General features: G+C 56.1%; 2 protein-coding genes across 3 annotated transcripts; one reads left to right on the forward strand and one right to left on the reverse strand.

Annotated features, from left to right (window-relative positions):
• Nucleotides 1-3: 3 nt before the first annotated feature.
• Cdk3 (cyclin dependent kinase 3) lies at nucleotides 4-5,376 on the forward strand. Of its 2 annotated transcripts, XM_036195383.1 has the most exons (8): nucleotides 4-361; nucleotides 905-1,030; nucleotides 1,383-1,460; nucleotides 1,533-1,653; nucleotides 1,739-1,909; nucleotides 2,000-2,101; nucleotides 2,954-3,157; nucleotides 4,751-5,376. In XM_036195383.1, exons 2-8 carry the CDS (start codon nucleotides 915-917, stop codon nucleotides 4,871-4,873), a joined length of 915 nt encoding a protein of 304 aa, XP_036051276.1. In that variant the 5' UTR covers nucleotides 4-361; nucleotides 905-914; the 3' UTR covers nucleotides 4,874-5,376. The 2 variants fall into 2 exon arrangements, with proteins under 2 accessions (XP_036051276.1, XP_036051275.1); XM_036195382.1 differs by having other exon boundaries at nucleotides 4-1,030.
• Nucleotides 5,377-5,705: 329 nt separating this feature from the next.
• On the reverse strand, nucleotides 5,706-23,205 carry Evpl (envoplakin). The gene is made up of 22 exons (XM_036196672.1): nucleotides 23,108-23,205; nucleotides 20,396-20,495; nucleotides 19,866-20,020; nucleotides 19,659-19,785; nucleotides 18,867-18,992; nucleotides 18,656-18,694; nucleotides 18,364-18,525; nucleotides 18,176-18,283; nucleotides 17,979-18,074; nucleotides 16,496-16,621; nucleotides 15,964-16,110; nucleotides 15,190-15,344; nucleotides 14,981-15,078; nucleotides 14,617-14,789; nucleotides 13,063-13,241; nucleotides 12,845-12,983; nucleotides 12,550-12,743; nucleotides 12,081-12,231; nucleotides 10,368-10,451; nucleotides 10,149-10,259; nucleotides 9,955-10,047; nucleotides 5,706-9,319 (listed from the first exon to the last, which is right to left on the reverse strand). The coding sequence occupies exons 1-22, from the start codon at nucleotides 23,203-23,205 to the stop codon at nucleotides 5,879-5,881; spliced, it is 6,102 nt and encodes a 2,033-aa protein (XP_036052565.1). The 3' UTR covers nucleotides 5,706-5,878.
• Nucleotides 23,206-23,829: the final 624 nt, after the last annotated feature.

Consider the following 23,829-nt stretch of genomic DNA (forward strand, 5'->3'; position numbering starts at 1 on the left):
ACACCCACCCCAAACCAGCCATGGTGGCCCATGCCTGTAATCCCAGCACTATCGAGGCAAAGTCAGAAGGATCGGAGCTTAAGGCCAATCTGAGCTACATGAGACCCTCTCTCTAAAATAAATAAATTAATGCATTAAATAAATAAATAAATAAATAAATCTGATACCCCACCCCAGGGCCTTGGGGCTGTGACTTGTGAAGGACACAAAGGGTTCCTCAATGTCCTCATGAATAAAGCTTACAGTGTGTGTACATGGTGCAGAGCCGGCTGCAGCCAGCAGGGGGCGCCACAAGCAGACAGCTTGCCTGACAGAGAAGCTGCAGACGGCTGAGGGCTTCCGGCGACTTCTGGGCTAGGAGGTAGAGGGGAGGATGCTAGGGGCCCAGGGGCAGAGTTTGGGGGCCTCAGGAGCAGAGTTTGGGGACCCAGGAAGCAAAGGGGTCACCTTTGGGCTAGAAGGCTGAGGTTCTGACCTGATAGAGGCTAAGAATTGCCAAACGGGCCAAGCTGAGGCCCTGATGTGTGCCCCAGGGCAGGGTTGTGGCTTCAGAAGCCTTAGCCAGCTCTTAACCTCTGCCTCATGTCACCCTCCCCTGTAAAGCTTTTCTGGGTAGATTCTTTGGCTCCGGAGCATAGGTTTGCCTGGACCGAGGCATGGGCTGAGGCAGAAGTTTGGGCTCTCCTGCATCCCGTAGCCAGGCAATGGAGAAGAATCCTGCAGCTAGGTTGATCTGGGCTGGGCAAGAAGGTGGCCTCAGCCTTGAACCATCTTCCCAAGCAGGATGAGGAGAGCAAGGCCAAGGCTGGGTCTGGGCAGGGTGTTACATGCAGACTGGAGTCCGGCAGAGGGGGTGCTTCGTGTGGGATTTAAACGTCCAGATGCGATATGTTTCCCCGGGCAGCTCTACAGACATGGATGCATTCCAGAAGGTCGAGAAGATCGGAGAGGGCACCTATGGGGTGGTCTATAAGGCCAAGAACAAAGAGACTGGGCAGCTTGTGGCCCTCAAGAAGATCAGGCTGGATGTGTGAGTGTTGGGGTTCATCCCAATGCCCTGTTTGTCTCTCAGGGAAATACCAAAACCTGTCGTCATCTCATGGGCTCATACATGTGGAGCCACAAAGGTGCAGCCCCTGTTCCCTGCCTTCTGACTAGCCTTTGTCCTGGGTCCAGCCCTGTGGAGTTGGGGAGTGTAAAGTATGCCGAGGAACACAGGTCCTATTCTCAGACAGACCTTCTGTGCAGAACTGAGGAATGCTGTATGTAGTGAAACAAACTTGCACGCACATGCACGCACATGCACGCACATGCACGCTCATGCACGCACGCTGGCCAGAAGTGACTCCTTGTGTTTATCGGTATTTCATCTTTTCCAACAGGGAGACTGAGGGGGTTCCCAGCACTGCCATCAGGGAGATCTCCTTGCTCAAAGAACTGAAGCACCCCAATATCGTCAAGTGAGCTGGGAAAGGAAGTGGGGGGGTCGGCATCCTGAATGCCATATCCTGAGACTGACCCCTCCCTGCCAGACTGCTGGATGTGATCCACAGAGAGAAGAAACTCTACCTGGTGTTTGAGTTCCTCACACAGGACCTGAAGAAGCACATGGACTCCACTCCCACCTCAGGGCTCCCCCTGCACGTAGTCAAGGTGCCCAGGGAAGGCGAGAGGGTGAGGCCCCCCACCCCCGCCAGCCCCCTCTGTTTAATGGCTCTTCCTTGTGCCATTCCCACAGAGCTACCTCTCCCAGCTGCTGCAAGGACTGAACTACTGTCACTGTCACCGGGTCATCCACCGAGACCTGAAGCCTCAGAACCTGCTCATCAATGAGTTTGGAGCCATCAAGCTGGCTGACTTTGGGTTGGCTCGAGCCTTCGGGGTTCCCCTGCGCACCTACACCCATGAGGTGGTGTAGGCCAGGAGGTGGGAGGGACAGCCAAAGGATGTCACTAGGGGATTCGGCCACCATGCATGATGTTGCTTCTGGCCCCCACAGGTGGTGACACTGTGGTACCGTGCCCCCGAGATCCTCCTGGGCAGCAAATTTTATTCAACAGCAGTGGATGTCTGGAGCATTGGTTGCATCTTTGCAGAAATGGTAGGAGGGGACAAGCTGGGCTAAGGGCATATCTCAGTGGTAGAGAGATCGCCAAAGCTGGGGGAGGCCCTGGGTTCAATTCCCAAGACGGCAACAAAAAAAAAAAAAAAAAGAAAAAGAAACTTTGAGCCAGGAGCCAGGGAGATGGGAAAACAGTACTTGCTGCCCAGCCTGACAGCTTGAGTTTGACCCCTAAAATCCTCATGTTAGGAGAGAATTGATGTTGTCCTCTGACTGCCTTACATGCACTGTGGTGTGTATATGTGCACACACACACACACACACACACACACACACAATTAATAAGTGTAAAACAAAAATTTTAAACCAACAAATTTGAGCTGGGCATGGTAGCATGTGCCTGGCATTCTAGCACTTGGGAAAACAGGGTGTTCTTGAGTTCAAGGCCAGCTTTAAAAACAAGGGGTAGTATACTTGTGTAGCATTAAACAAACAAACAGGAGGGAAGGGGAAAGGGTGCAGCCTGGACCACGTAGATCCAGGGCAGCCGGACTGCACTGTGGCTAATATGTCTATTAGAGATGGGTTGAAGTGTATCTGTGGCTGGCTGGGGAAGCAAGTCTTGTTCCAGAAAAGACTAGAATTTTAACATATCCCTGGGAAAGATATCTTTTGTTGTGTTGTTTGTTTTGAGAGAATACTTTACTGGCTGGCCTGGAACTCACTCTGTAGCCCAGGCTGGCTTCGAACTCACAGAAATCTACCTGCCTCCGGAGTGCTGGGATTAAAGGCATGGGCCACCACACCCCACTTGGGAAAGAGATCCCTCCCTGTGTCTTTCCACTTACTCAATGTGGGAGAACACACCCTTCCTCCTCTCTCCTGCTCCAGGTGACTGGCAAACCTCTGTTTCCTGGGGACTCAGAGATCGACCAGCTCTTTCGGATCTTTCGTACCCTGGGGACCCCCAGTGAAGCCACATGGCCAGGAGTCTCCCAGCTGTCTGATTATAAGAGCAGCTTCCCCAAATGGACCAGGAAGGAGCTGGAGGAGATCATGCCTAGGCTGGGACCAGAAGGCAAGGACCTGCTCCTGGTAAGTACAGATGAGCAAGGAGAGCAGCCCAAAAGCTGCTGCTGTTGCAGAGTGCCCTCTATCAGCCACTCTGCTTCTTTTTTTTTTTTTTTAATTTGATTTTTTTAAAGATTTAATTATTATTATGTATACAGCATGTATGACTGCAGGCTAGAAGAGGGCACCAGATCTCATTACAGATGGTTGTGAGCCACCATGTGGTTGCTGGGAATTGAACTCAGGACCTCTGGAAGAGCAATCAGTGCTCTTATCCTCTGAGCCATCTCTCCAGCCCCCTATAAGGCACCCTCTTTCATAACTCTGAGTCTGGGCTGGACTCTTCTGACCTTTGTACACCCTTGGCTTGTATGTATTAGGTCAGGAGCTTCTCTCCTGATATCCAATGTTTATCTTCCCTTTTGAACCTTCTCTGAAGTAATTAGCTTTGTTTTCCTGACGTGACCTTTGTCCCTTTTTCCTGGTTATCTTGTGTTTGACTCTCCCTTGTGGACTTTGTGCCCCATCTCGGTGGAGCACTTCCCTGGGCTGAGGCCACACCTCCTCCTACCTCAGTGTCCCCCCCCCGCCCCATACCTTTCACAGAGGTCGGTCTTCACATGGGACTGGCTGTACAGAACAGGCTGTTGCCTACCTTCTGGACTCCTGCCACCCTGTGACCCTTCAGCTGCCTCCTGGGCCTCAGATAAAGCTGCCCCAGTTTGCCCGTAAAGTCTGCAAGCCCCATTTCTGTCTTCACCCTGGGGTTGGGCCTGGGGAAGAAGGGCAGGGTCTCTCTTGGGGTCTATGTGTGTTGTCTACCAACACAGTGGCAGCGGGATGGCATGCACTTTCTGCTGAGGCCCCTTGTCCTTCCTAAGCTCTTCCATGGCATCCTGCCTGGGTCATGTCCTGAGGGCAGAGAGCTGGACGGTTCCTGTTAGTACCCTCTTCACTTGCTCATTGTCTGTCCAGCACTGCCCAAGCAGACGTTATTTGGACAGGGTTAAGGACTGCTGCCTCAACATGGAATGTACCTGTTCTCAGCCGAAGCAGCTGGAACCTGGAGGGACTTGGAAGAACCATAGGCCTGGAACAAAACTAATGGTTTAGGTTCAGTCCCGGGAGTGTCCAGAGCTGGCTTATAAGCTGGGACACACAGGCTGAGGAGATGGTTCCAGGGGCAAAGCTCTTGACACACCATCATGAGCATCCAAGAAGCCACCTAAAGCAGGAATCTGTAACCCCAGTGCCCCAGGGCAGGATGGGGACCTGAGACAGGATGGCTGGAGCAAACATGCAGTGCAGGCAAACAACAGAGACCTGTCTTCAGGCCAGAGTTCAGTTCCCAGCACCATACCAAGTGGCTCATAGCCAACTGTGACTCCAGTTTCAGGGACCTGATGCCCTCGGGCCTCCATGGGGCTGCACCCATGTGCACATATGAACATATACAGACATACAGAGACACACACACACAGCTCAGAGGCAGTGACTTCACAAAGTTCTGGGTTTAGGCAACCTCTCAGGGACTTGGCCCTCCCAGTGGGACCTGTGGGGGAGTTCCTCTCCTTACCCTGATTTCACCAGGTTCAATCTGTTGTCTTTCCTCCTCAGCAACTCCTGCAGTATGACCCCAGCCAGCGGATCTCAGCCAAGACTGCCCTGGCCCATCCCTACTTCTCGACAGAGTGCTCCCCAGTGTCCCGCCATTGCATTGTGGAGCATTTCTACCACTAAGATCGTGTATGTGGGGCCCACCACCTCACACCCTCTCTGGCTGTCTCCCACCCCACACCCGTTTCCAATGAAGCATATTTAGGGAGAGAATACACCTCTGAGGAGTTTTACATCAGTCATCAGAAGGCTGGGCTTGGGTTTGTCCTGCCTGCAGGTTGGTGAATTCCTGTGTTGTTTGATTTAATGGTGCCCTTTCAAAAGGCAGGCAGGTGCTCATACACGGGGTGGGACTGGACGCATAGCTCCTCGGGCATTGGACACCTGGTGTCAAGCTGGTTGAGAGGCTCCAGCCCTTCCCTTTCCCTGCTGTAGCTGCAGAGCCAGGCCCAAGGACAGGGCGCCCTCTGTCGGTCTTGATTTTGTTTTAAACTGTTTGTGTGAAGAGGTGAGTCCAGTTCAGAGGGCTCAAGCCGGAGGTGGGGTAGGACACTGTGGGGGCGCCTGAGGGTGTTCTAAGTAGTTGTCACGTCATCAAGAGGCTGTGGATGTCCTTCTGTGTGACAAATGGGGAATAAATGTAACTTGTTGCTGAGTTTTCGGGTGTCATTCTGCTTATGGGGGGCACACAGCTTGCCAATGAAGGGGAGGTTGACAGGTCTGGAGACAGTTCTGACAGGAACTGAGGGATCAGGGGTCATCTGTGGTCTCTTTTCATGACCACCCATTTCTCTGGCAGGTGGATTGGGCACATCTGCCCCACCTAACACATACTTTGGGAAAAAATTCCCAAGCAGTGCTGCCCCTGGGCTCACCCCAAAAACATACTGATCCTGCATGCCCAAATGAGAGCAAGACACGGCACCAAGATAAATCATTTATTAGAAGCGTGGGGTGGGGGTTGGGAGGAACAATGGAGCTCCCCAAGTTTGGGGACAGAGCCCAACACCACAATGCTTGAGTAGTAAGATATGGATGGAGGGGGGCAGGGGGGACCCACTCCTGGGGTTATGCCGCTCTGGGACAAGGGGGTGCATGCATCCTCCCTTCCCCTCTGCGTAGCCCTCATTAACGCACGCAGGAGCGTGGCAGGGTGGGGGAGGCTGCTCGGTAGCAGCGATAGCCTTCTAGCACGCTGGGGAGTAGCAGCAGGCCACTTAGAGGGTCTTTGCGGCAACGCTCCATGGCTTCCTTGTAGCTCAGCCGCTCCTTGGTGATGGGGTCGGTCAAGTCCTTCTCGTAGCCTGACTCATCTTGCAGGAGCTGGCCCAGGTCTTCACTGACCATCCCGCAGAGCACAGCCTGAGGCACAGGGATGCGCCCCGTCCTCTTGGGGTCAATGAGGCCCCCGGTCAGGTGCTGCACCAGCAGGTGGGGAAGTACGCTTTCCTGGGGCATCCAGCCCTTCTGGATGGCCTCACCTACTGACAGCCTCTTCTTGGTGACTGGGTCCTCAATGCCAGTGAAGGCCTTCTGAGCATTGAGTAGCCGTTGCGTGGAGGTGTTCTCAATGAGTCCCCGCTCCACCGCCTTGTGCACGGAGTATCGCTCTCGGCTGAGAAGGTCCACGATGCCCCCTGTGGCTGCCTGGGCTTCCAGCAGCTTCTGCCCAGTGATGGGGTCCAGCATGTTCTTGGCCACAGCTGCCTTGATGCTGCACTTACTCTCTGTGGTTGTGTCGTACACCCCCGCGATGGGGAAGCAATCATCAGTGAGCCCAAAGAAGAGGCCTGGGGAGCAGAGAGTGGTACTCTGGGGGCCTGGGGAGCAGAGTGGGGACTTGGAGATGATGGACCCAATGGAGAGTGAGGAACAGGGCTTGGTCTCCCCAGCCACAAGCAGGGCAAACTCGGAGATGGGGAGGCGGCCGTCCTTGTACCTGTGGTATTCCTCTTTGGAGATGCGGCGGCAGCGGAGGGCAGCCTCGATGGAGTATTGCTTCCCGCTCTTGCGGTCCAAGAGCACAGACTCCTCCCCACAGGGGCTGGAGGTGGTGACTTCTTCCCAGTCACACTCCAGCTCCTGCAGCTGGAGGTACTGGCCTCGGTCGATGATGCCCCTCTTGTAGGCCTCGTAGGGGGAGATGTCGTTCCCAGTCTCGGGTTCCAAGATGCAGATCTTAGTGGAAAGGTTGGTCTCCCGGGTCTGGGTTTCCTGGCTGAGCTCCTCCCGGCTCACCTTGGTGTGCAGGTCCCTGAGGGTCCTCTCCTTCTCGTAGATCTTGTCCTTCTCGTGGAGAATGGCTGCCTCGAGCTGCGAGAGGGCCTGGCCACGCTGGGCCGCCTTCTGACGCTCGCTCTCCGTCTTCTGGCTCAGGAGCCTCCCCTCTTCCTGCAGATGCTGGGCTTTCTGCTGCTTCTGCCGCTCCAGCTCTCGAAGCTCTTGCTGCAGCCGCCCACACTCCTGGCTTGCCTGGTCCCGGGCCTTCTGGAGTTGAGCCTCCTCCCGGGACCAGGACCTCCTCAGAGCCTCAGCCCGCTCAACCCGCTCCCGCAAGCCCCGGACCTCCTCCTCCCGGGCCTGGCGGGCTGCGCGCTCCCGACCCAGGCTCTCCCACGCTCGGGCTCTCTCGCCCTCCAGCACCGGATCCTTCTCCACCCTGATCACTTCCTTGTAGATGGTCTTCTCCTGTGATTTAGCTTTCTGGAGGAGGTCAACCTGGACCTGCAGGCCCTGGCACTCGCGATGCAGCTCCATCACCCGGCTCTTCTCCTGGTCCAGCTCCCGCCTCAGGGCTTCTGTGGACCTCTCCAAATTCGGGTCCTTCTCTAACTTGACCACTTCCTCCATGATGATCTTCTCCTGCCGGGCAGGAGGCCGCTTCTCCAGCTCCTGGATCTTCAGGGTCAATTGCCGCAGCTCCTTCTCGGCAGCCAGCTTCTTGCTGCGGTCCTCCTCAAAGCTGAGCAGGGCCTCCTTCTCCTCCACACTGGCGCTCAGCTGCCGCACCTCCAGCTCCAGCTGCCGCCGCCGCCCCACCTCCTCATCCAAGCTCCGGCTCAGCCGGCTGTGCTCCTCATGCAGCTTCGGGTCCTTCTGGGTGACCACCACCTCCTGCACTACAACCTGCTCTTCCGGCCGCCTCCTCTCCAGCAGCAGGTACTTGCTCTGTAGCTCGTAGACCACGTCCTCGGCTGCTCGCCTCTTCTGGACCGCCTCCCGCACCTCCTGACGGAGCCTCTCAGCCTCTTTCTCCAGCACCGGATCCTTCTCGTGCCGCACGACTTCTCTGCTCACCATCTTGGTCTCCACCTTGGACCGTGCCCGCTTCCACTCATCACGTTCCCCCTGCAGCCGGATGAGCTGCTCCTGGCAGCGCCCATTGGTGTTGACCAGCTCATTGAGCTGAGCCTTGAGGCGGTCGATCTCGCGGAGCACCTCTGGGCTCCTCTCGTGCCTCACCACCTCCTGGGTCACTTCCTTGTATTCCACCATGGGCTTCTGAGCCCGCAGGACCTCCAGCTCAGGCAGCAGCTTCTCCACCTCCTGTTCCACGCCGCTCCTCTTGTGGCCTGTCTCCTGCAGCTGGGCCTGGAGCCGTGCGATCTCACGCTCCGTCTCAGGGTGCACCTGGAAGATCTCGTTGACTCGCTCCTGGAGCTGCACCTTAGGCTTCTGCTTCTCCACCACCCCGTGCTTGGCCTGCAGCTCCTGCAGTTCCCTGGCCAACACCACGTTCTTGTTCTTCTCCTCCTCCAGGAGGCTCCTCAGCCTGGCGGCTTCCTTGAGAAGGCCAGGGTCCTGCTCCACCTTCTTTATCTCCTTCACAATGAGCTTGGGCTCCACTGAGCTGATCACGTGCTCCAGGTCTTTGATACGAGCCTGAATCTTGGCCACTGCCTCCTTCGCCCCCTTCCTCCGCGCAGCATCCTCCTCAGTCTGTAGCCTTAGAGTCTGGACCGCCTTAACCATTTCCAGATCCTTCTCCACCTTAACCACCTCCTTCACCACAACCCTCTCCTTCACGTCCACCTCCTTCTGCTCCAGGGCCAGCAGCTCAGCCTTCAGGTCTTCCAGCCGGGCCGTGAGGATGCTGTTCTCCCCACGCAACCGTTGCCGCTCACTTTGCAGCTGGGTGGCCTGGCTGTCGAGGCCAGGGTCCCTCTCAATCTGAGTGACCTCTTTGGTCAGCAGGTGAGGCTGCATGGTCCTCCTCTTGCCCTCCAAGTGGACGACCTTTTGGGCCGCCACCTCCAGCTCAGCCTGCAGGCGGGCCCGCCTGCTGGCCTCCTCCTCTATCCGGGTTGACATTGTAGCCACATCACGCTCCAGCTGGGGGTCCCGGTAGAACGCCACCACTTCCTTCTCCTCCAGCCTCGCCACAGGCTGCTGGGTCCTCAGCTGCAGCAGCTGCTGCCTCTGTTCCTCCAGTTCACGCTGCACCTCAGCCACCCGCTTCCTCTCTTTCTCTAGCTGGGACCTGAGGACCTCTGACTCTGCCCCTGCTGGGGCTGGGCTCCCAGATCCCTGTCTTGCTGTGTGTGTCACATGGATGTCCTCACTAAGCTCCTGCAGTGGGAGGGGAGAGAGAGAGAGTCCTGGGGTGAATGGGGAAAAGATTGGAGCCCCATTTTTCTGTACCCCACCCCTGAGGTATATATAGATCCTGAGGTATAGATTTCTGAGACTATAGATCCTGGGCCATGGAGCTCAAGACGCAGGATGCTTGGACACAGGGTTTTGAGGCTTTCAATTAGATGCTATTAGGGTATAAGGCAGGCCATTTGCAGCAGAGAGTATGCACAGGACCCTCCCAAGCCTCCTCCACCCTCGGATCCAACCTTCTCCAGTAGATGCTGAAGTATGGCTCGGGAAGAGAAAAACTGGCAAGCCACCAGAACCATAGAAAACTCTTGGTTTCTACAGGTGTTAGGACGTGGGTCCCAAGGCTGATGACTGTGGAGTGTTTCTTGGCTCTCTGGGGCTAGAGGACATGTCCCCATCAGAGGATTGCCCATGGCTAAGCAATGACTACAGAGCATCTCCAGGGCCTCCCCAGAATAGGCACAGGCCTGTATGAACTTCTGGAGAAGTCTTCATGCCCAAGCCCTCTTGGGGCTGGAGGCTGCAGGGAAGAAAGGATGACATCCAGGCCAATAGGCCTGGTTGGCTGTGTGGGCACAGGGTAGGCGCTGTCTCTGTACCTTCTCCAGCATCTTTTTAGCAAACTCCAGCTGGTACAGCTGCTGCTGCTGGGCTGCAGTGACCTCCGTGTAAGCCTTGGCAAGGTTCTTCTCCTGGAGGTGGTAAAGTGGGGAGGACAGCAGCATCAGCTCTGGCCCGAGGAACTGTAGAGCTGGTGCCAGAGGATGCCAAGCCCTGCTGAGACTCGCCTCACCTGAGCCTGGATGCTCTCCTGCAGGGAAATCACTCGGAGTCTCTTAGGAGCTGACACTTCCAGGGTGGGCTCCAAGGAGCAGCGGTAGGTATCTGCTTGCAGCTCGTAGTCCTGAACAGGGAGAAAAGTCACTTACAGAGACTGGGCATGGAGGATGGGAGTCTGGGGGGGGGGGGGGCTGGTGGGATAAGATGGAGAAGCTGAAGTAAGCTTGCTTACCTGGAGAGCTTCCTGCAGGTCCTGGGTGAGGCGGGACACTGTGGCCCGGTCCTGCTCACGCCCCAGGATCTCTTGCATCAGCCTCTACCAAGGAGGAAGCAAGAGTCACAGGGGTTGGGAAAAGCCCCTCTGCTCTAGCTGGTATCTCCGGGGTTATAAGCAGCCAGTACACACAGAGGCAAAGGGAACCCAGGGGCACCTGGCTTTCTGACACCATTCTCTTGGACCTTCTTGTCTGATGACCCTAGGAACTCTGTCTTGGCCCAGTGGCTCTCACATTGTGGCTTTAGTGTTACCAGGCCAAAGACCTGCTGGACCCAGCTGCCCAGTGGGAGACTCTGCAGCCCTGGGGCACGGCCTGAAGAGCATTCCAAACAAGCTTCCAGGTGATGCCAATGGCACCAGTTAGGGACCAGGCTCTGGAAGCCCACTGCTCACACCCATCGTTCTGAACCCTGGGTATGCCTTTGATCACTTGGAATCTTAAAAACAAAACAGCAAACAAACAAAAAATAACCACCAGCTGGTGGTGGTGCACACTTTTAATCCCAGTGCTTGGGAGGCAGAGGCAAACAGATACCTGAGTTCGAGGCCAGCCTGGTCTACAGAGTGTGTTCCAGGACAGCCAGGGCTATAATAGAGACCCTGTCTTGAAAAAAACAAAACTGGGTTGGAGATTTAGCTCAGTGGTAGAGCACTTGCCTAGCAAGCGCAAGGCCCTGGGTTCAGTCCTCAGCTCCAGAAAGAAAAAAAAGAAAAAACCAAACAAAAACAAAACAAGGTACCAATGCTCTAAGAATAACAACTTAATTTTGGGGGGAAGGGCACTGGGCCCCCTGTTCCCCTGGACTTCTGCCCTGGCTCTTCAGAGACCTCCCTGTCTTCATCCACACCCTTTTATCCATTGTCCATTTGGAGCCAGAGACCACTTGCAAACAATCTGAGGGTAACCTTCTTCCCCCAGGGCTCCCAATGCTGTAAAGTCAAGCCCAGATTCCTTTTTTTTTTTTTTTTTTTTTTTGGTTTTTCGAGACAGGGTTTCTCTGTGTAGTTTTGCACCTTTCCTGGAACTCACTCTGTTGACCAGGCTGGCCTCGAACTCACAGAGATCCTCCTGGCTCTGTCTCCCGAGTGCTGGGATTAAAGGCGTGCGCCACCAGCGCCCGGCCCAGATTCCTTCTTGTGCTTAGAAGAACCTGTGTGGTCTGTCCTTGCCTCAAGACTCCCTTCATTCTCTGGACCAGAGTCGTCTGAGTGGGACATTGCTCTTCCTCATGTCACTTGCCCCCACTCCCGCAACTGTCCACCAGGGGGTGCTCACACTAAGCTGGTGTCTGCTCTCTGAAAGCATTTGTTAGCCTCAGGCCTGGGATGGACAGACTGCCCAGCAGGTGAACTGCCTGAGGAAGTGGATCTGTACCCTCCACTCCTGGCTCATCACCTACAGCCTTAACAAGGATCGGGAAGAGCACACAGCAGCGGCTGGAATCCCACCAGAGGAAAGTGCTATTGAGCAAACTGTGGCTAGGGAAGGGCCCCACTCCCAAGCCTCCTGGTCTCAACTGTGAGGCCTCTTGCTTTTGAGGCCTGGCCTCAAGAATACAAGCAGCTGTCCCTGCTGGGGAGGTGACTGGAAAGAACAGCGAGCTAGCTTTAGGTCCCAGCTCTGGGCCAGGCCCTGACTCAGATCAACCCCACAGCCCCAGCCCTCACCTTCTGGGCTTCCAGCTTGTAGGCAATCTGGCTGGGCCCATCGCTGGGCTGCACCTGGTTGTGGGGCAGCTGCTCCAGCCAGGAGCTCAGGTTGTCCCTGACGTTCGTGAACTGCTGGTAGGTGAGCCTGGCATCTTGTAGTGTCTTCTCCCTGCCAAAGGACAAGGTCCCACATGGGGATGAGAGCTGAATTCAGGGAAGAGTTGGGGGGTACACAGAGGAGGCTGATGGATGGATGCCTCCATCCTGAGACAGAGCAGAAGGCCTGAGTGACAGGCCATGTAGGTCTTCTCTCAGAGACACATGAATATTGTATTTCAGAAGCACAGTGAACAGTGCCTCCCCAACACAGGTAAGAGCAAGAAGTCAGCATGGTTACCACCCCATTTCAGAGGCGAGGAAACAGCCTTAGAAAGATGGTCACTAGCTCAGCAGCAGCCATGCCTGGGCTCCCCTCCATTCCACTCACCTCAGATCCAGCTGGTCCCCTACAGCGTGGTAGCGGTCAGTGAGGACACGCACCTGGCGCCGCTGGTGAAGCAGGTCCTGGCAGAACTCTTGGCAATTGTTCTGCAGAGCACCGCATGCATGCTCAGCAGCCTTCAGCTGGCGGTGCAGCCCCAGCACACAGGCCTGTTGCTGGAGGAGCTCTTTCCGCTGGTGCTGCCGGAAAAAAATGGACAGAAGGGAGCATGCTCCTTGGGATACCCAGACAGACACCTCCTTACCTGCCCCTTCCACCAGGAAGCTGATGCTGAGCCTACCTGCAGCTCACTGACCCTCTCCTGCAGCGCCCCAGAACCTTCGGGGATGGGCCCCTCCTGGGCCAGGGTAGCCTCAAAGCCTCGAATGACCCTGTCTGCCTCCTGGATCTGCTGCTCCAGGCCCAGAGCAGCTCTGGCTCTGCGGGGAGGAAGCCACAGTCAGATACTTCAGTCCTACACTCCAGTGCCCTCCAGATGGCCCCCTCTTGAGCACTCACTTCTCCCCATAGAGGTGGCACAGACTCTGTACGTCATTATACTTATTCTTGACATTGTTGAGGGCTACAGGCAGCTGCAGGGCAGCTGGGCCCATGGGCTTAGTAGACAGAAACGCCTCACACTCCTGCTGGGCAGTCTCCTTCTCCGCTCCCAGGCTCTGAAGATGCTGCACTGTGCCCTGGGTCAGGGTGGAGCAGGCAGAAAACACAGTCAGAGACCCCTGGGTCACCTGACCCTATGAGCATGAAGGCCTGGTAGGAGCTGGAGGCCAGGCCTGGCTATTCTAATCCCCAAGAGGATAGCCTAGGGCAGGACACCCTTCCTCATACACACATCCCCTGCCCCTCCTGCCCTCCCCCATCCCGTCTTCATCTGCAGAAAATAGGATTGGGCCATGAAATGAGATCCTGTATATTAGGTGCTTAGCAACAAGAACCAGGCCCACGGTGGCCTGTGGTTGGTACTGTCACTGCTTTGCTCCTCATCAGGCCCTCTACCCTGCTGTTGCTTCAGGCTAGGCAGGCAGACAGAGCCCTGGCTCAACTCACTCGGGGCTGCTGCCCTTTGATCTTTCATCACAATTAATTCACCCATTCCATAAGGCAGACCTTCAAATTGGGCTTTTAGTGGTCTTGCCACCACCTCTGATATGGCAATTGACATTAGGAACCAAAGGACCTCTGGATGTGGTGGCTTGTGACTATAATCCCAGCACTCAGGATGCTGGGGTGTGAGGACCAGGAGTTTGAGGCCAGTCTGGGCCACAAAGGAAGACTGTCTCAAAACAAGCAAGCAGACACCTCCCCCTCCCATTTTGGTGTGGCAGTCAGCCATCAGCCTCCGATATCCTGTACCTATGCCCTCCCTTCCACAAACATCCCATCTGTGAGACCCAGTCCCCCTGGGGACCCCGCTCCAAGCCACAGCACCCACATGCAGGCACCTGACTTCATATCCCCTCCTCCCTGGCTGAGCCAAGCTGCTACCTCTCTCCATCCACACTGCAGCAGAGAGACCAGAACAGGTTATACAACAACCTGAATGAACATGGCTCACGTTTTTAAAAACCAAACACTAATGGTACGCTGTATTTGAACAGAAGCTGGTTTGGAAGGCTGACTAGAATGCTTGGGCCTCTACCCAGGGCACTTCCAGGCTGCTGGGTTCATGCGTCAGAGAACGGGGTCATCACTGTCTGACACTGACAGTCTCCACCCGTCTAGGTAGGATTTCCTGGAGTGCTGAGAAATCTCCCTCTACCAGGTATCCCAGGCTTCCTTGCTGTTCCCACAACTCTGACTAGAAAAACTTCTGTGTTGGGGGCCTCTGGCCAGGCATGGTCACATTGTCACCCTCAGGATGCCTGAAGGATCTGGGTACCAGCCCAGACGTGAGAAAACCAAAACCCAGAAAAGTAACTTGTCCATGGTGGCAGAGCTTGTCATGGAAGAACCAGGATGGGAGCCCTGTTCTTCGAGTCTGTGGCCCCAGGCGTGTGTGCAGCCTCAGGGCAGCACCCTCTCTTGTACCAAGCTCTCAATGATGCTGTTTACCTCATGACTGTGGATGCGGTCCTTTAGGTCCGTCAGCGGAGCAGAGCGGTTCAGTGGTGTCCGAGCCCAGGTCTGCACCTGCCTCTCTATCTGCCCCAGATCCCCATCCAGCTGGGTCATCTGTGTCAGGAGCTTTTGCGCCTGTGGGTCAGCTGGGGCTGAGCCTGCTGGAGCTGGGGGCAGAAGTGCCCGTGAGGGTCCAGGCCTACCTATGTCTGCCTGAAATGGGCTCTCCCTGGGTGCCTGCAGGGAGGGTATGGAGGACCTGGAGGAAGGACTGGACCTAACCGAGGGAGGGGTAGTCCCAGAGATGGAGCTCATCGTGGCCCTCCCGTCAGCCCCTGCCCTGGCCATCCTCTGGTACCCTGCTGGCCAGGCTGTAAAGGTTCTCCCACAGTGGCCTTAAGGTGGCTCTTCACTGTAGACAGCTTCTGCTTCAGCGTCTGCAGCTCCATGGCCAGCCTGGAGTGAGGAGATGAGAGAAGCATGTCTCTCCCTAATCCAGCCCTAGCACCCACTGCCTCAGAGGAGAGCATAGGCCTTGGTGCCTGTGAGCATCTTGGGGTGAGCCACCTGGAGGCCTTGGCTACAGCCTCAGGGTCTGGAGCTGGGATGCAGAGGCAGGCAGCTGGGGCGCTCTTGGTCTCTCCTCCAGGGCCCTGAACCACCCATGTATACGGGTCAGCATTGTCCTTGAGTGTGTACTGCTCTCCCCGGAGCAGCTGCACCTGAGGGACAGATGGAGGGGGGTTCATGTGGGACCAAGGATAGGAGCTGGAGAGGTGTAGGGTCAGGGTGGGTGGGTGCTGGGGATAGGGGTGCTGGGGATAGGGGTGAGTGGGGATAAGGGTGAGTGGGGATAGGGGTGCTGGGAATAGGGGTGAGTGGGGATAGGGGTGCTGGGGATAGGGGTGCTGGGGATAGGGGTGGGTGGGGATAGGGGTGCTGGGGATAGGGGTGGGTGGGGATAGGGGTGCTGGGGGTAGGGGTGGGTGGAGATAGGAGTGCTGGGGATAAGGGTGGGTGGGGATAGGGGTGCTGGGGATAGGGGTGGGTGGGGGTAGGGGTGCTGGGGGTAGGGGTGGGTAGGGATAGGGGTGGGTGGGAGTAGGGGTGGGTGGGGGTAGGGGTGGGTGGGGATGGGTGGGTGGTAACAACAGCTGGGACAGGAACTGGAGAAGAGGTGGGAACAGCTGGGGTGAGGAAGAGGACAGATCAGGGGTGGGACAGCCTGGAGGGTGGTGGGGCTGTGTCAGGGAAGGGGCGAGGAAGAGGGAGGGGTGGGGAGGGGTGCGGTGGGGGGGGACAGACTCGGGAGTGGGTAGGGAGGGCAGGTCGGGCTCATACATCTCCTGAGTCCCAGTCGCAGATGCTGTCCACTTGCAGGGGCTGCTTGGCCGGGTTCCTACGCTGCGGCAGTGGGGCCACCTTCCGGCTCTGCTGCTGCAGCTCCCCAGCGGCCCTCTCTGCCATGGCCAGCTGCTTCTCCTCGGCCTGCTTGGGACCCAGGCAACAGGAGCTCAGGCAGGCTGCAATGGACGCTACCCACCCCCCTGTGCATCTCCCAAGAGGAGTGTGGCCTTCATCAGGGGAGAAGTCTAAATCAGACTGGTTGTGGATCAACGGAGGGTAAGGACACTGGCTAGTTTCACCTAGGCTTCCAGAGCGAAATCTGTGGGGACCTTAGAGCTCTCCCAGGCTTCTCTGGTCACATTACAGATGGCACACTGAAATGTAGGAGGGTCAGGGCTCCTGCTGGAGCAGCCTTTATTCTGGGGGCCTTGGGCCTGAACTGGGGACCCCTTTCTTGGAGGCAGCTCCATCCATGCCTAAGAACAGGACACAGATGGCCGAGAGGGGCTGGGTGGGGTTGTCTCACCTCTAGCTGCAGCAGAAGCTCTGTGGGGGAGCCAGAGCAGTCCCCAGGGACAAGGCCATACTTGGTGTCCAGGTTGGAGTTGAGCTTTGCCAGGGTCTGGCTGACTGAGTCCGCCTCTTCCTGGAACTAAGGTCACCAGGTAGTCAAGGGCAGAGCCGGGGGCAACCTGCTACCCACTGATCCTGCGAAGTAGCTGGAACACTGACCAGGCTAAACTCATACTAGGATAAACTTCAGGTCAGGCTACCCTAAAACCAGCTTCAAACAAAAACAGGTTAAATCTCAACCAGCTAAACAAAGACCAACTGCAGCTACCCAGGCACTGGAACCTTTTTAAAAGGGTGTGTCCACAAACTTGCAGTTTTGGTTCATTGAAAATAGCTTTTAGTGTGTCATAAGACAATCTGCTGTTTTTTTTTTTCCAGGGGTCTGGTGCATGTCGGTCACGTCTTCTACTACTGAGCTACATACACCTGTGGCCATTTTATCTTTTTTTTCTTTTTTCTTTTTCTTTTTCTTTTTTCTTTTTTTTTTTTTTTTTTTTTTTTTGAGATAGGGTCTCAATAAGTAGCACAGGCTAGCCTCAAGCCTCAAGTTTGTCGTCCCCTGCCCCTGCTTCCTGCTCCAAGTGCTAGGATATAGGTGTGCCCTTTCAGCCACAGCCACCACAGTGGACCCCATCTGTCATTTTATTATTATTAATTTTTTTGTAGTTTTTTTGTTTTTCAAGACAGGGTTTCTCTGTGTAACAGTCCCGGCTGCCCTGGAACTTGCTTTGTAGACCAGGCTGGTTTCGAACTCACTGAGATCTGCCTGCCTCTGCCTCCTGAGTGCTGGGATTAAAGTCCCTCTCAAGGGCTGGGACACCACCACCCGGCTACTATTAATTTTCTGAGACAGGGTCTCACTTTGTATTCTTGGTTGGCCTTGAACTTGCTCGGTAGACCAGGATGTCTTTGAGCTGACAGAGATCTGCCTGCCTCTGGCCTCTCCAGGCATCTGTACTAATGTGCACACATTCAGACTCATACATATGTACACATAGCTTAAAATAAATTAAAAAAAAGAAAAGATGAAAAGGAAAAACAACCCAGGGGCTGGTGACGCAGCTCAGTTTGTAGGCTGTGCAGAGAGGCCCTGGGTTCAATCCCCAGCACCACATAAACTAGGTGTGGTAGCACATGCTTCAATTCCAGTCAGTACTTCAGAGGATCAGAAGTTCATGGCCATCCTCAGCTAGATAGTTTGAAGTCAACCTGGGTTACATAAGATTCTGTCTCAAAATAACTGATTAATTTTAAAAATTAGAAAATAAATTCACTCGGTAGCGGTGAAATCACCCTGCCGAAGAACACAGTCTTATTTCCCCATGGGGACCTAGGCACAATGCCACAGCTCTGTCTTCTTAGTGGCCCCTACATTCTGTGCTGCCCTCAAGCCCTCTCCTCCACAGCCACCCCTGGCTCCCCAGCCCTAGGCTCACCCTGCGGTAGTCCTCCACATGCTGCAGCTGGCTCTCCTGGCAGATGCAAAGGTTCAGGAAATTCTGCCACTCCATTTTGAGGGCCTCCTGGTGGACCTGGAGCACAGCAGGGTGAGCGCTGGAATCTTGCCACACCTACCAGCCCTCCATCCTGTTTGGGGAGCACAGGGCTGGGGGCATGGGTGGGACCTCCACACCTGGATGGGCCCAATGGCTGGGTGCCCAAGCTCCACCATGCGCTCTGCGTCATCCTCCAGCTGGTTTATATTCTGCTCCTGGGCCAGCAGTTCATGCTGCTTGAAGTGCTAGGGACGATTGAAGTGGGGCCAGCCATCAGCAATAAGATAACCCCAGACACCCCGACTGCCTGGGCCTGTCCACGCACCTCATATTCTCGCCTCACACCAGTGGGATCAGGCATGAGGTCATTCCAATCCTGCTGCAGGATGCGGCCTTGCTGCTCTGCCAGAGCATTCAGCTGCCGAGTGCAGCCCTGCAGGTGTGTGTACAAGCTGCCCAGACTCTGCCGGCGCCATGAGGCCGCCTTCTGTGCTCAGGAGAGAAGGAGGCGGCAAGAGGTGGCATCAGTGCCCTCAGCAACAGTGACCCCAGGGAGGGTCCAGGCGAAGCGGTCCCACCGACAGCAGCACCCAGACCCCGTCCATCTCCCAGCTCACCAGTAGATCACGGTATTGGTTCCTGATGGTGGTTGCATCCTGCCTCAACCAAGGAGAGAAACGAGGCCAGTGAGAAGCCAGGTATAGTGTGATGACCCCCTGCCTATGGGCTGCTCCCTACCAACATCTTTCTCTTGAAGGCCAGCAGCCCTAGCCTGGCTGTGTGGGGAGAAAGGAAGGCCCACACCAGGCTGGACAGGGATGCACTTACCGGTCCCACCAGGGTCCGCAGCTGCTGCCCGTAAGCCTCGATCTCCCTCTGCAGGATGTTGTGCTCAGCTACCTGCTGCTCCAGCTCTGCCATCCCAGGCCCATACTGACCCTCACAGACCAGCTTCTGCGGAAGAGCCAGGTCCTCAGTCCCACTAGGAAGGCCTGGGTCCTTCAGTCCAGAGAACAATTCCACACCCACACCCACAGCCACCCATGCCCTCCTCACAGCAAGAGAAGCAGAGTTAGTCATAGAGGCAAAGAATGGACAGGCCAGGTGAGCAGCGTGGATGAATGGCCGCTGGTCCCCATAGAAGGGACATGCCATTCTCATGTGGCCATCGGGACTAAGGCTCAGTCCCACTGGCTCTCAGGACTCAGGTCTCACACTGTACTCTTGTGTTATTTGTAGCCTGAAACCTCAGCAACTGCGGTCTGAACATGTCCAGCCAGGACCTGCCCTTCCCTACAGTCCCTGGTTGTCATCACAACGACGCCTGCTCAGTGTCCTGTGGCTTGGTATGTCCACTGTCCAGCTAACCCACTCCTCCCAGCTGGAGCCTTTGTGCCTTCCTGGGGGGTCACCGTGACCCAGCCAAGTCCTCCCACCTCTCCGTGCCTTCCCCGGCCGGCCGCATTGTCTTCCCTGCTGGCTACCCTCCTGGGTCCCCGAGCTAGCTAGCCCCGGGTTCAAATTCAAAGCCCCAGTAAACACATTCTATCTTGCTCTCTGACTGCGCCGGGTGTGGCTTTGAGCTCCCTGAGAATGAGTTGATACACGGGTGCCCCTAACCTGTTTCTGCTCCAACACTCGCGCCCAGTCGACTCTGGGCCCCACATCCGGTGGCAACACCATCTTCTCATACAGGGCGCGGTACTCTGCACACTCCTGTGTCACCCGCTCGTGTAGCTGCTTGATGCTGCCAAGGAGTAGCCGCCAGGTCAGAGCCGGGCTGGCTTTGGGGGAGGGGGCTTCCATTGTGAGCCCCAGCTCACTTACTCCTTCTCAATCTCCTCAGCCTGCGGGTGTTTGAGCCGCCGGGCCTTGTCTACGTCCAGGAAAAGATCTTTGAGCAGCACCTCGGCCTCCTTCAGGTTGCAGCCAGTCTCCTGCTGGTGCTGCAAAGCCTGGTTCTGCTCACTATTCTGCCGGTCCTGGTGTGAGACACGGAGCCACATGCTGGGCCCAAAGCCCCACATCCATTTTCTTGCTGATCTGCCCCTGCTAGACTGACTCTGCTCTCCCTCCCCCTGCAACCCGGCCCTGGGGGGACCCTGGTTATACCAGCCCACCTTGGGGACCACCAAGCAGAGGGCTAGGGCATCCAAGCAGCAGGTGGCAAGGACTTCTAGGTCAGATAGTAAAGGTCCCTCTATTTTATTCCCAATGCAGAAAGAAAGCTGAGCCCCTGGGGTGGGTTATGGACAGTTGAGGACTAGGTTGTTCCATCCCTCTTCATAGAAAGAGTCCGGGGCACTGACTCTGGGCCTCTGTCCCTCCGTCCCCTCCCCCAGTTGCAAGGTCCTTACTTGTTGCAATTTCTTCTGAGTCTCCAAAATGTCCCTCTCCACCTGGTCAGCGTTGGCTTGCATGCGGGAGATGAGCAGGGCCAGTTCCTGGGTTGCAGCCCTGGTAGATAGTCAAGGACAGAGGGAAACATTATGGAAAGGCCCTCTGTGTCTGCCATTGTGAGATCTCCCCTGTCCTCTCACAGGGAAGAGTCCATGGTCTGAGCTCTGAAGTGCTCAGCCCTGCAGAGGGTTTGGAAAGTGACGGCCCAGGCCTGTGTGCTGCTCCAAAGCATGTATACCTCAATTACTCCAAATCCTGTCCAACCACCTGCCTGCACCGTGAGGTGGGTGGGGAGGTGGCCCAGGGAGAAAGTCAGTTACCTAAGATAGCCTGGCTGCCTTCAGGAGGCAGAGCTGGACCCAGTGAAAGCAGGGGAGTAGTGGCCTATTCCCCCACCCCAACTTCCCCCACTCCAGCCCTGGCTGCCCCATTATTCTTCTGCCCAAGGGGCTCAGCAGTAGGAGACTCTAGAGAATCCCTGGAAGAGCCAGTGTTGGGACAGGGAGAGGCACATAGATGGCTAGGTACCCCAAATCCTCCTGCTGATTCAGGGACTCAGGAGCCTGGCCTCCAACCTGCTTTGCTCTTTAGCATACCCTCAGGAAGCCAGGCTTCTTTCCAGGCACTCAGTGTCCCCACAGAGCTCTTCAGAGCTCCTACTGTGTGCATGCACTCTGAGGGAGAGAATGGCACACTTGAACAGGCATCTGTCAGAGCCTCTGTGCACAACACCCTGCAGGAGTCACAGTCCAGGTGACTGAAGTTAGTTGAGCTGCACCTGGACCCTTGAAGCACGGTGCCAGTGAAGATACAGCCTTCTGAGAAGTCCGTGGCCAAGGAGGCCTGGGTTTGGTCTTCCTTACTAGTACTCAGTACATAGCCAAGGTTGGCTTGGTCATCCTGCCTCCCCCTCCTGAGGTGCTGAATTCACAGGCATATGCTACCACATCTGGCTTTACCTACTATTTTTTTTTTTTTTTTAGCCTTAAAAATACAAACAACAGCCGGGCAGTGGTGGCACTTGCCTTTAATCCCAGCATTCAGGAGGCAGAGGCAGGTGGATCTCTGAGTTCGATGCCAGCCTGGACTACAGAGTGAGATCCAGGAAAGGTGCCAAAGTTACACAGCGAGCGAGACCTTGTCTTGGAAAACAAACAAACAAACAAGAACTCACAACAACCAAATCTTATTCTATATCCCAGGCTGGGCTGGAACTAACCGTGCCTGGCCCTGAACACAGAGCTCTCACAGGCATTTGAAGAATTAAGTCCAGTTCTGAGCCTCACAGCATCCAGTACATATTATTTTATTTGTATGTGTATGGATGTTTTGCCTATATCTGTGTACCATGTGCATACCTGGTGCCAGTGGAGACCAGACAAGGATTCTCTGGACCTGAAGTTACAAATGTTGTGAATGTGGGTGCTGGGACTCAAACCCAGGCCCTCTGAAGAGCAATCAGTGCTCTTAACCACTAAGCCATCTCTCTAGCCCCATTTTTGTTTAGTTGAAACAGGATCTTACTGTGTAGCCCTAGCTGGCCTGGAACTCACTATGTAGACCAGGTTAGCCTCCAACTCACAGATCCACATGTCTCTGCCTCTTGAGTGCTGAGATTAAAGGCGACGTGTTCATTTTGATTGCACTGATGTGGGCACCTCGAAGGTAGGGACATCACTGTTTCTCTTGAAGGGCATCCCCAGAGCCTAGGGCAGGCAGACCTGACATACCACAGGTCCTCAATAAAGAAGAGCTGAATGAGTGGGCGCCTCTGAGGGGAACAAGGAGTCCTCAGGGGGATGTGTGGATGGAGCTACGGGAGTCAGGAGGCTTCTGGGACTCCAGGGAGAGTCCAGCCTCAGGTTGGACCTCTCAACAGAAATGCTTCCACTGGGAACTGTACACCCCACCCTGGGCTGGGCTCAGTGCCTCAGGGGACAGGTCACTCCAGTGAGTCTTTACCGCTGTTTTTCCTGTCCGCCCAGATGCCCAGCCTCTGGGTTGGCACCCTGATCCCTATCGAGGTAATGGGTACGCAGACCTCTTAGCCTTTCATCTTGACACCTCTGCACCCTGACACCTGACTCCAGGCAGGCTGCTACCTCCTCCTACAGAGGGCCAGTGAGCGGGAAGAATACGGCCAAGTCTGCAGAGAGCTGACGACCAGAGCGTGCAAGGTACCACCTCCTCTCGCACCCATGACAAAGGCCTCCTGACTCTCATGGTGACACAGTCAAGGCCCAGGTTTGGAACCTGGGGCAAGGTCGTGTATTGGGTGGGGGATGTAGCCAAGCCCAGAAACCCTTCCCTCGAGCCGCTTGGTCCTGCCCACCCTGTGCCCACACGTTCCAAGACTTATTCAATCCAAGTGGTCCATCAGAGTTGAGTGGCAAACAGGGAGCCAGACTCTGCCATTCCAAGTCACCTTGTCCAGCACCTCCTCAAGGCCACCCTCCACCTGTGGCCCCCGCACACCCCCTCAGGAGAATGTGGGCGGCAGCAGGCTATCTATCCATCCCTGGTTCAACCTGGGCCAGAGGCAGGAGAGAGTCTACCCTTGGGCCCTTGGCCTCAGGACACCGAATGCCAGAACTGTGCTCCCAGGTAGCTGGAACACCTGGGCCCTGCACCACCCTGATCCCAGCACCGCTACCCACGGCCCCGCTCACCGATTGTGCTTGTTGGGGGAGCCCTTAGGGGACCCCTTGGCTGGGGAGCCCTTGGGGGACCCCTTCCCCTGGGAACCTTTGCTCAGCCCCTTGAACATGGTGGTGAAGCAGGTGCCGGCTCTGGCTGGGCTCTCCTGGACGGAGGGCGGGAAGGCGACGCACGTCCTCGCTGACTACTAGCCGGGCTCTGGAAGGTGGGGCGGCGGTCGGGGATGGCAGTTTCTGGGAGGCCCCTCCCTGCAGGTGTGGTGTCCCGGTCAGGCCCGGCCCGCGCATGCCTCAGCGCCCGCCCTGCCGCGCACAGCCAGCTCCTGCACAACCAGTCTGGGAGGAGAGGGCACAACCCAGGGGCGGGGCGCCCGAGCGACTCCCACGTTGGTTTGGACTTGTTACACCCACACGCCCAGCTAAAGAGCAGCGATCATACCCAGGTGGGGAAGCGGTCGGTCAGAGCAAGGGGAAACAGACCGACCTAAACACATATATATGTAGGCCCTGGCTCAGCGGGCCCTAGAGCTGGGGTTAGCCAACACCTGGGCCCCTTGTCCAGAGGTCCGCTATCAGCCGGGCCCCCACCCATAGCTCGGCCTGCCAGGAGAGGTGGGGCTACCCCGGGCCTTGCTCTATCTCCCACGGGGCAGCTGGGAGACATTCACACCAGGCAACTCATTTTTTTTTTTTTTCCCATTTTCTTTTCAATTCGAGATAGGCTCTTGCTATGT

Source organism: Onychomys torridus, chromosome 8 (assembly GCF_903995425.1).
Source record: "Onychomys torridus chromosome 8, mOncTor1.1, whole genome shotgun sequence".
NCBI lineage: Eukaryota > Metazoa > Chordata > Mammalia > Rodentia > Cricetidae > Onychomys > Onychomys torridus.

Coding starts and splice junctions, on each gene's coding strand:
- Cdk3 (XM_036195382.1), top strand. CDS start 828: ATGCAGACTGGAGTCCGGCAGAGGGGGTGCTTCGTGTGGGATTTAAAC. Junction 1,654..1,738: donor TCCCCCTGCACGTAGTCAAG/GTGCCCAGGGAA, acceptor CCATTCCCACAG/AGCTACCTCTCCCAGCTGCT. Junction 2,102..2,953: donor GTTGCATCTTTGCAGAAATG/GTAGGAGGGGAC, acceptor CTCCTGCTCCAG/GTGACTGGCAAACCTCTGTT.
- Evpl (XM_036196672.1), bottom strand. CDS start 23,205: ATGTTCAAGGGGCTGAGCAAAGGTTCCCAGGGGAAGGGGTCCCCCAAG. Junction 16,111..16,495: donor AGCTTCTGCTGCAGCTAGAG/GTGAGACAACCC, acceptor GGTCCCAAGCAG/GCCGAGGAGAAGCAGCTGGC. Junction 10,260..10,367: donor ACCTGCAGGAAGCTCTCCAG/GTAAGCAAGCTT, acceptor CTCCCTGTTCAG/GACTACGAGCTGCAAGCAGA.